Raw genomic sequence first — 10,683 nt, 5'->3', positions numbered from 1 at the left:
CGGATACTTTGTAATTAGCGTTGGATGGCTCTCCTGTATCTTGTCCACGGACGACGTCCGGACATAAAAACATACATATACCTAAGGAATTTGCGGGTCGGTGTTAGAGATGTCCTATGTGTCATTCGATCAAGCATCGTCTTTTCCCCCAAGCCGTGTGGATCCCTCTCTCGGCGGATTTTGGTGACTTCTCGACTGCATGCATCGACATTACTCTCATGTTCTAGCAGCGGCATCTTCAGTGCACCCTAGGGTTTGGATCTAACAACTCACAAAAGCAACCACGACTAAAATGACGATTGGGTGGGGTGTCCAACGGTTCGCACCAAGATTTTGTTCCTTGTTTGTCATTTGTTAAGGCCTAATATCATTAGCATAGCCAACTCAATAATCCAGGGTGGTCCAATAGTAGAACTTTCATTTGTGTTTAATTGCTCATGTTAGATTTTACTTATTTTTGGCTATAATATGGCTATAGTAAAATCATGGACCACCCTGGCCCCTCTAGCTATATCTATACCTACTAATAAAAGAAATAGGTATTCTTAGTCCGTCATGTTATTTTATAGAAAAAACCCTAATGTTTCTGACATTAAACCCGCGGTACATATCAAATGTTTTTTAAAACACTCGTATCTTCTAAACCGTAACTTCAAATTTAACATGTTATATATGGAATTTGATTAGAAAAATATATAAAATCTGAATATAATGTTATTTTACCTGTTAATAATTTAAAAAGTACTATCTATTAACCATCTTTCTTTCATATCATTACTGATTCGGATTGTGGATGAACCTCTCAACAAGGATTGGAGACAAAATTGAAGATCACTTCCCCGTTTTTTTGTATGTATTAAATCTACATGTAAACTGTGTTTAAATAGAAGAAATGTGAAATCTTGAACTTGCGCTTTTGTAGGCGTAGACCATCTTTGTTTGGGCCGTAACTAAAAATACTCAGATTATAGACCATTTTTTGTAAATTAAGAGCGTGTGATATTCTTTACTCCCGTTGCAACCCACGGACCCTTTGCTAGTCCTACTGGTTGAAGGAGGAACAGCTCGTTCGTCAGCGTGCAACGGCACGTACGTCTCTGCAACCTGCATAACCAATTCCTCGGCCGTTACACACACACCGTGTTAAATGAGCTGTGTCTTGATCACCATGCACGAGCATTATCTCCTACGTACTCCAAGTGGCAAATATCTAGCTGTTGCTCAAGCGGCGAGGATTGGATCAGTCGGTCTCCGGCTCTGGGCTATATAACCCCACGTGCAACCTCCATATATCTAGATCGAGCTAAAACCGGTAAGGCACGACCGCACGAGGCCACGAGCTAGCCGGCCAGCCACACTTTTGGGAGAGCACGCAAAGGCAACAGTCTTCGCGAAGCAACTGAAAGGGGCCGATCGACCCATGGCGAACCTTGGATGGTTAGCCTCCCTCGCCGCCGCCGCCGTCGTTGTGGTGGCGCTCGGCTCGCCGTTCGCCGCCGCCCAGCTGAGGCCGGGGTACTACGCCAGCACCTGCCCCAACCTGGAGACCATTGTCCGGAACTCCGTCAGGCAGTCCATGGCCCAGTCCCAAATCTCGGCGGCCGCCACGCTCAGGCTCTTCTTCCATGACTGCGCCGTCAGGGTACACAACCTCTGATCACTGGCCGATTGAGCTCGCCCTTGTAGAGTTACATGTCGACTTGATGAGTTGATGACGTAGGTATCTATAACTTGTTGTGCACGTACGTTGCAGGGCTGTGACGCGTCGATCATGATCGTGAACTCGAACGGCGACGACGAGTGGGGGAGCCCGGACGACCAGTCGCTGAAGCCGCAGGGCTTCCAGACGGTCCTGGACGCCAAGGCCGCCGTCGACAAGGACCCGCAGTGCCGTTACAAGGTGTCCTGCGCCGACATACTCGCCCTCGCCGCTCGAGAGTCCGTCGTCCAGAGCGGAGGGCCATACTACCAGGTGGAGCTGGGCAGGTACGACGGGAAGGTCTCGACGAAGAGCAGCGTGGTGCTGCCGCACGTCGACTTCAACCTCGACAAGCTCAACGCCTTCTTCTCAGGCCTGGGACTCTCCCAGACCGACATGATCGCACTCTCAGGTAACTGAAGTAGTACGTACTCATCAACTTCTCCTGAACGCCATTTGCAACACACGCCGACCTGTTGAAATCTCGCTGGCTGCACGATCGCATCACTTGCGCGCGAATCCAGGTGGCCACACCATGGGCGCGGCGGACTGCAGCTTCTTCCAGTCCAGGATCGGCACCGACCCGACCATGGACTCAGGCTTCGCGGCGCAGCTCCGGGGCACCTGCACCAGCAGCCAGAGCTCCGCGTTCCTCGACCCGACGCCGTTGGGATTCGACAACTCCTACTACAAAAACCTGCAGGGCGGCAGAGGCCTCCTGGGCTCCGACCAGGTGCTGTACACGGACCCAAGGTCACGCGGCACCGTCAACTACTACGCGTCCAACCAGGGTACCTTCTTCTACGACTTCACCGTCGCCATGACCAAGCTCGGCAGGGTCGGGGTCAAGACGGCGGCCGACGGCGAGATACGCCGCGACTGCCGGTACACGAATTAGTTACAGAGTCCCCGCTGGCTGGTTGCTGATGCTCACACAGTTTTAAAAAAACTGTCCATGACGCAACTGTAATAAGATCGATCAAGTTGTTATACATGCATGTGGCTTTGATTCTTGGAGCCCATGATGTCTTCAACTAATCCACTGTAAGATGTCCTTGGCTGATCGAATTGTGATGCCTTGCCGTTGGATATGTTGTCTTGATAGATCATGTGAGGATGCAGGTGTCTTTTGTGACAACGAGTCAGACTCCAGCACAAAACAGCATGATGATGGCTCTAGCCTCGATCTAGCTAGGTCGCGACTGGCACCAAAAGCAAATCATATCAGACCTAACTTCATCAACGTCAAATGCCCATGATCTGCACTTGCATGCTCCAACGACCTTTGAAATGGAGCACTATGATTAGTGCAATTGAGTGCACCATGCGTTAACTAGCAATTCCCACAGGGTACGTAACAGCACCATCTGCGTGAGCATGTTCAGGTTGCCCATTGCCCGGCCGTCCGCACGTTTTTTATGATTTTAGATCGATCTTCCTTTGTACTACTCCTATGATCCTTGCGGATGTTTTTGTGTAGTATTTCAGAAATAGTGGATTTCAGTATACGTGGCTCCAGCAATTTGCAAAAACCTACCAAAACTTGTGTTTGCTTTCACAAATACATGGTCACTTAACCACCCACCAGAAAGATCTTGCCTGTTTTCCTAGCAGATCTTGGTGATGTCTAAGGTGACATGGCAATCACTCAAACTGTGCATCAGTGCATGAGCATAAAACCAACAAACCCCTATGGATGGATTGATACATAGTGGGAAGCATGACAAGCTGGAGGTGGCGCGATACCGGATGTGGTAGTGCTGATGGAGGCGAGGTTGGATTGAGATGGATGCGGTGCTAGAGGAAAAGAAAATAGAATGTTCCATAGGGTGTAGATCTAAAGATTTGGAAAATAACTCCGCAAAAAAATATTCAGAAAATAAATCATGGTTAAGAAAGACGATGGGGTCCTAGATGTGGCGGTTTCGTTCCCCGTTGGTGGCAGCTCTATGAGCACATGTGTGCGCGGCCTGGGTATAGGTCTGCATTTTAGTCTCCCGGGCGGTAGCGCCTAGGTTGTAGGAATTTCATCGAATGGGCTTCGGGTATCAGGTCAAGGATCGTCGTCCACTCCTACTCCTTCCTGGAGTGGCGGAGATGGTAAGGGCTACAAGGGTTTGTCATTAGACTCAATATCGCCTTCTTCTTTGAATTGTGGATCCTTCAGGATATACGTCGACGACGCTTTCGGTAGAGACCGATGACTTCTCAACTCTCTACTTGAATATTACTCTCCTATTCAATGGCTAGGGCGGACAATAGATGTGGCAGTTTCTACGCACCATCAACATATGTACGAGACGCAAAAGACGAGGATGTTTCTGAGGATCGGAGTTGTTTTTGGAGGAACTTTCATATTATGTAATTTCAGCAATCGTTCTTTTAGGAAAATAAACAAATATGATATAGGCCATGTGACATATTCCTCCATGAGATTGTCGAAAAACACTCTTGCCCCGCTTATACAACCATCAGACAATACAAGTGTCGAGTAGCACAAAAGAAAGATGCATGTTTGGGCCACCAACACTACTAAGGAAAACACTAATAATAGCGCGGGTTTTGAGGCTATCAGCAGCGCGGGCAACCGCGCTACCAATAAGGTGCGACAGCTAACTGTTAGTAGTAGCGCGGTCTGTACCCGCGCTACTACTATGGATTGTATCAGCAGCGCGTTTCCGGAACGCGCTACTACTAATTAGCTGTAGCGATTTCCTGGCCCCGCGCTACTGTTATATCTTTCATCATTTCCCCCGGGCTTTCTACCCCGTTTCAGCTTCAATAAACAGCAATTTCCAGATACTAGGTACTACTGGATATCAATTTCATAAAGCATTATAGGTACTAGGTAGTACTCCCTCGGTTTCAAATTTGAACTAAAACCACGACGAGTAATTTGGAACGGAGGGAGTACTAAATAATAATTTCATATATACCCAACATGCATCCTCAAGCAGTACAAGATGATATCGACGACGATCATCATATGTAGTTCTAGATAATATCAACGACGATCATCATATGTAGTTCTACATGATATCGACAACGATCATCATATGTAGTTCTAGATGATATAGCCACACACACACATATGTAGTTCTAGATGATATCGACGACGATCATCATCCTCAAGCATGGGCGGTGGGTGTTCCTGATAGTAATTAGGATGGCCTGTCCAACACAAAGATTCTTGCCAACGAGGAATCTCTTCCACCCAACCTAGTTTAAGTGTGTGCGACCGTCTGTGTCCATGCGGTAAGTACATGTGGTGATGGAGCCCCTTGCGGTAAGGCGTAGTCCAGCTGAGCCTTCTTCATCAGGCTCGATACCACAACTCACAGATAGGTTCTTTGGCAATTTCTGAATAAGAAAAATATATCAATTAATAAATAGCCTCGCACATACTCTTGCAAATATATTTCTATTAAGTCTAGTTTCTACACTATCAAAAGACACAGTACTACGCATTTATACTAACTAATCATGAATTCTACTAATAAGTATATATGGATTATCTACACTATTAATAGTTTTTTGGATTCTACACTAATAAGAGCATGTGATCAGACTCTACACTAAAGCATATCATTGACTAGATTCCACAAAGCATATCATTGGACTCTATATTAAACATATCATCGAATTCACTAAGCATATCATCGATTAATTTGCATTTGTAAGTATAACAATAAAGCATATATATATATATATATATATATATATATATATATATATATATATATATATATATATATATATCATCAAATTACTACAGGCAGTACGTATAACATACCATTTCATGCCGATCGACCATGGTACTTGTCAGGTGGGTCACGAATGGCACCCCGACAAAGTCATCACATGGCGGAATTATATCCCATATGTTGCACACCTCCTCCCCGCTCGGCCTCATTCTTTGAGCTATGATGGCTTCATGAAGTGGGTTCTCATCATCTTCATCGAGTGGGTCCTTATTATCTTCGTCATCTTCATCATCTTCGTCATCTTCCACCAGGTTAAGATAAATGATAGCCAGCTTGGGTCTTTCTGCTCTGAAGGAGAAGCTGATCAACTCACCACCAGTAAGATGCATGTGGGCAAGGAAACGGGCCCATCCATCTCCTCCAATCTGCGACATATTGCGTCCTTTCTCGACCTTCATAGTGTACGGCCCCCCAGGAGCCTCAAATGTCACAGTGTCTCCTGTCAGCTTGTTGAATTTCAACCTCACATTGCATGGGACGATCTGTGTAAAAAAAGCAAAATGACACAATGCAGCAACGCTAACACTAAAAATAAAATAGTTGTTACATTTCATCTAATTTCTTACCGCCGCATGACGAAAACTCGGCTGGAAGTAGATGCCGAACAGCTTGCCAGTTGCAAGGCTGCTGGCGCACCTTGACTTGCACAGTCAACATAGTGGTGGTGGTGGTGGTGGCGCCATTTTCTAAATCAACTAAATCAACTGGTCTACTAAATCAAAATGTTCTAAATCAACTAAATCAACTAGCCTACTAAATCAACTAAATCAACTAGCCTACTAAATCAACTAAATCAAGATGTTCTAAATCAACTAAATACTAAATCAACTAAATCAAAATATTTTAAATCAACTAGCCTACTAAATCAAAATGTAGCAGGGAGGAGGGGTTGTGGATGGAGGAGGGAGGAGGGAGAAGGAGGGGCGACTCGAGGAGGGAGAAGAGAGTAGGACGGAGGAGGAAGACGGGGCGAGGAGGGGCCAGCCGGCGGTGAGTGGAGGGAGGACTGGGGAGGAAGGCAGAGCGAGGAGGGACCGGCTAGCGGCGACTAGAGGGAGGACGGAGGAGGAGGCCGGTACCGAGTCCAGTGAGGAAGAGGAGGTGGCGGCGGCGCATATAGGAGGAGGGGCGACGGGGGAGGACCGGCGTGGGGGTTGAGGGGGAGATCGAGTGAGTGTGAGTGTGAGTGGATCAGATAGGTCGGAGAGGGGGGAGATGGAATGGTTTAGCAGTAGCGCGCTATAGCAAAAGGCGCTACTGCTAAACAACCTAGCAGTAGCTCCTTTCATGTCGTGGTATTCTCACGGGGGGCTTGCGAGTCGACAGATGCCACAAGGGCTTAGTGTGAGGGTAAGACTGCTGCTGATAGGACCGGGAGCGGGTATGCAAGTAGCACGCGCTAGTTTACCCAGGTTCGGGGCTCTCTGGAGAGATAACACCCCTACTCCTGCATGTCTGAGTATATCTGATATATCTGGTATAAAGTGCTCCTGGAGCTGTATCTGAGATCAGTGCCAAGGGCATCTGATCTCGTATATGCATGCGTATGGCCGGCTCTAGTGGCCAAGTATGGCCATGGCTTGTGGCCGTGAGTGGCCTTGTGGCCAAATGAGTGTGGCGTGCCTGAGTGGATGGATGGATGTGTGCCCCTTTTATAGTGTGGGCTAGCTTACTTCCTAAGCTATGTAGTGGCATGGACAAGTGGGCATGGGGGTATGGTGTGGGTGTCATGCTTGTCTCTTAGGTTACTTCATGAATAATGCCCAGGAACAAGTGACACTGTACATGATAGTGTCGTGGTATAGCTGTCTCGTCCGAGGTATGGCCGTCTCATCGGTGTCGGGTCGGGCTGCAGTCGGCAGCCAGCTGGTCGGCGCAGTCGGCAGCCGGCAGCCGGTCGGGTAGAGCAGTCGGACGGGGAGCCGGCAGGAGCAGCCGGGCAGTCGGACTGAGGGGCTTTGCTAGCCCTGATGTCTTGAAATATTGTCTTGCCGTCATCGGGGTACCCTGGGTTAATTACTCCGTCAGTAGCCCCCAAGCCTCCGAGCAACTTGGCAAAGTTGGGCGGAGGTTTTTTGGCGAGTGTTCATGGAAATGATCATAAAAAGGACAAAGTTAGTCCACGCAGATATATCAAATATTTGCTTTTAGCATTGCAAGTTTTATGCGGAGGGTGCCGACTCGGTTTCGTCCGAGCCCCCTTCAATCTTTTTCATGTTCCCTCCGCTTTTTGGCTTGTGCTCTCGCTCGCCGGACAGCCGCTCTGCGGTCTGTGGCTGAGAGTGGGCCATGAAGCGGAGTGTACAGTACTCAGAATCTGGGAGCAGATTTAACCGAGCAGATACTTGTAAAGGAAACGGCCGGGTCGCCCGAGCCGTTTTTCTTCCTGGACGTTTTTCGCGTGGGTGGCCTCCAGCGTTCACCTTTGCTAGCCGGACAGCCGCTCTGCGGTCTGTGACTAAGAATGAGCCTTTGGTACCGCGCACGGTACTAAGCCGTCTGCGGGAACTAACGTATCAGGCTAAGCGGCCAGCCCCCGGGCCAACTCTGGCTGGCGCCGGGGCGAACAGTGATGCTACTGTAATAAAATGCGGAGACAGCCCCCGAGCATCGCTCGGGGTTATCCGTGCTTGTGTAGTGCAAAAGTATGTGGGTGAAGAGCTCACATTGATTTTTGTGTAGTCGCGGTCGTCGAAGACAGCCGACGCGGCTCGGCGCTCGCGGAGTGCATCGGCGCACCCGCTGGGTGTAGCCTTCAAGCCCCCGGGTGCTCGAAGGGGGGTCCCGGCCGGTCAGGCTCGACCGGCCAGGCGGCGAGGCGTCTTGCAGCACCTTTTTTCTTCTTGTTCTCTTCTGCCGGCTGCTGGAAGCCGGACAAAACTCTTCTTTTGTCTGCAATCTTCACGGGGGCGCGTCAGCGCACCCGCTGGGTGTAGCCTCCGAGATTCGGGACGACTGCTGAACAGTCAGGCCGGATCTCTCGGCGACTACTTTGTCCTCTTTTTTTAAAGTTTGTGCTTTTTTCTTCTTCAGCCGGTTGGGCAGACGGACCCCCCCACAGCAGTCGGGCTCTTTGCAGCCGGACAGGCAGTCAGCGGTCGGACGCATATCAGGCAGTCAGACGTATATTCCAACTGGTTGCGTGGAGTCGAACGCACATCTCTCGCATCATTTTTTTTCTCTTTGTCTGAGCAGCCGGACGGACACTTTTTCGCTTTTTCCTACCAGCTGTGAGCACCCAGATGTAATTTTTTTTTGACAGCTGGCATCTTGACTAATTTTTTTTCTCCGCCTGCTGGACAGTCGGCCTTGGCTTCTTCTTTCAGACGGACCTTTTCTTTTACTTCTCTTTTTCAGCCGGCCTCCCACTTCTTTATCTCATTACCCTCAGCCGGCTTGGGCAGCCGGCCTGGGCATGTTTCTCTTCTTCTTATTTTTTTGCACGAGCAGCCGGACGTGAGAGTGTCTGAAGCAGCACGTGGGCGGCCGGCCGGGTGAGGCGGCGACGGTGGAGCGGAACCTGGTAGGGACGCGCGAGGCGCAGCCGGCCACGGCGCCCGACGCGGGAGCCGGCAAGCATGGAGCAGGCGGCCGCGAGCGCACCTGGCGGGAGCCGGCGGGCGGAGGCGAGCAACCGGCGTGGCCAGGGGTGGGGGCGCCGGAGCCGTCCGGGGTGCGATCCGGTGCACGGCCGCGCGGGGTCTTCGAGCCGACGAGGAGGTGACGAGGCGGAGCCGGCCGCGTGGAACAGCCGGCAGGCAGGGCAGCGAGGCGGCGTAGGGAGAGCTGGCAGGCGCGGGCGAGACCGAAGCCGAGGAGGCGCGCGACGGCGCAGGGCGGCCAGCCAGGTCATCGAGCCGGCCGGGTGGCAGGGGAGCCGGCAGCCGGCTGGGGCAACGAGCCGGCAGCCGGCCAGGTCGACCCAGCGGGTGGAACAGGCGTGCGGGGCGCGGTCGGAGGCGGAGTAGGCGGCCATGGGGGCGCACGCAGGCGGAGGGGAGTGGCACAACCGGACGCGGAGCCGGTGCGGGGAGGCGATGCGGCGCAGCCGGCAGCCGGCGGAGGACGCGACAACGCGCGTGGAGGCAGGGGGCAGCGAGGCCGTGCACAGGCTGAGCAAGGAGCGAGGCCAGGCGGAGAGCACAGTAGCCGGGCCGCAGGGCGCGACAGCCGCGGCCGAGCGAAGCTGCAGAGGTGGTCGGGGGCGGCTGCACGGAGCTCCTGCTCGCGCACGCAGCAGGCGGCCACGAACTCGGTTCGCTGCAGGAAACCGAGAAGAGGGAGCGCCAGAAGTGGAAGGAGCCAGTGTTTGGGTAACGTACAAGCAATGTCTAGCCATCATCCGGCCGTTGTACGGAAAGCTTATGGCTAGTGCAAGACCACTATCACCATTATCTGGCTAGCGTTTGGGCATTGTCTGGCTAATGCATGGCTAGAATCTAGCCATTATCTGGCTTGATTATGGCTAATGGTCTGACCATTGTATGAATTACATCTAGCTAGCTTGCATAGATGGTATGTGAAGGAGCGAGCGCGCGTGTCGGCCGGAGTAAGGCGCTGCGCGGAGGAAAGCAGACGCGAGCGACGCGGCACGGCGCGCGCACGGACGCGGCCGGCCGAAGCATGGTACCGCGCGTGCGGACAGACGGACGGCGTCGCAACGGTGGTGATGACGAAGGCGACGAGGCCGGCGACGATGAAAGGATCGAGATGGACCTAGAGGGGGGGGGGTGAATAGGCACAAATACAAATTTTAATTGTTACTTGGCAATTTTAGGCAATAGTGCGGGATATGAAAGTGAGCCTAACAATTGCAAGTGTGATGCTAAGAGTTAAACAAGATAATCAAGTAATACAAGTAAATGAGTAAACTGACACAATATGATTTAGGTAAGTGCAGATGAGACAAGTAACCACAAGCAGAGAGTTAAGGTTAGGGATAACCGCAACTCCGAGAGACGAGGATGTACACCGATGTTCACTTCCTTGGAGGAAAACTACGTCACTGTTTAGAGAGGTGGGTATTACCACGAAGGCACACCAACGCCATGAAGGCTCATCATGTTCTCTCTTTGAGACAACACCACGAAGGCGTTTCTCAACCACTAGTGGTAGACCTTGGGGTGGTCTCCAAACCCTCACAAACTTTTCCGGGGCTAATCACAAAGGTTGATTCCTCTCCGAAAGACTCCTACCGCCTAGGAGTCTCCAACCTCCAAG

At 51.1% G+C, this 10,683-nt stretch overlaps 1 protein-coding gene across 2 annotated transcripts; it reads left to right on the top strand.

Moving 5' to 3' along the window:
* The first annotated feature begins 1,312 nt into the window (after positions 1-1,312).
* Positions 1,313-2,958, top strand: LOC123153451 (peroxidase 45). Of its 2 annotated transcripts, XM_044572570.1 has the most exons (4): positions 1,313-1,642; positions 1,754-2,111; positions 2,224-2,584; positions 2,805-2,958. In XM_044572570.1, the coding sequence occupies exons 1-4, from the start codon at positions 1,421-1,423 to the stop codon at positions 2,956-2,958; spliced, it is 1,095 nt and encodes a 364-aa protein (XP_044428505.1). In that variant the 5' UTR covers positions 1,313-1,420. The 2 variants fall into 2 exon arrangements, with proteins under 2 accessions (XP_044428505.1, XP_044428504.1); XM_044572569.1 differs by lacking the exon at positions 2,805-2,958 and having other exon boundaries at positions 2,224-2,782.
* Positions 2,959-10,683: the final 7,725 nt, after the last annotated feature.

Source organism: Triticum aestivum, chromosome 7A, assembly GCF_018294505.1.
Source record: "Triticum aestivum cultivar Chinese Spring chromosome 7A, IWGSC CS RefSeq v2.1, whole genome shotgun sequence".
Classification (NCBI taxonomy): Eukaryota; Viridiplantae; Streptophyta; class Magnoliopsida; order Poales; family Poaceae; genus Triticum; species Triticum aestivum.
This window is presented reverse-complemented; position numbering and strand designations above follow the sequence as displayed.

Excerpts from the sequence above, each read along its gene's own strand:
- LOC123153451 (XM_044572570.1), top strand. The coding sequence starts at position 1,421 with ATGGCGAACCTTGGATGGTTAGCCTCCCTCGCCGCCGCCGCCGTCGTT. Across the intron at positions 2,112-2,223 it reads CGACATGATCGCACTCTCAG|GTGGCCACACCATGGGCGCG; the intron begins GTAACTGAAGTA and ends GCGCGAATCCAG. Across the intron at positions 2,585-2,804 it reads GAGATACGCCGCGACTGCCG|ATCATGTGAGGATGCAGGTG; the intron begins GTACACGAATTA and ends TTGTCTTGATAG.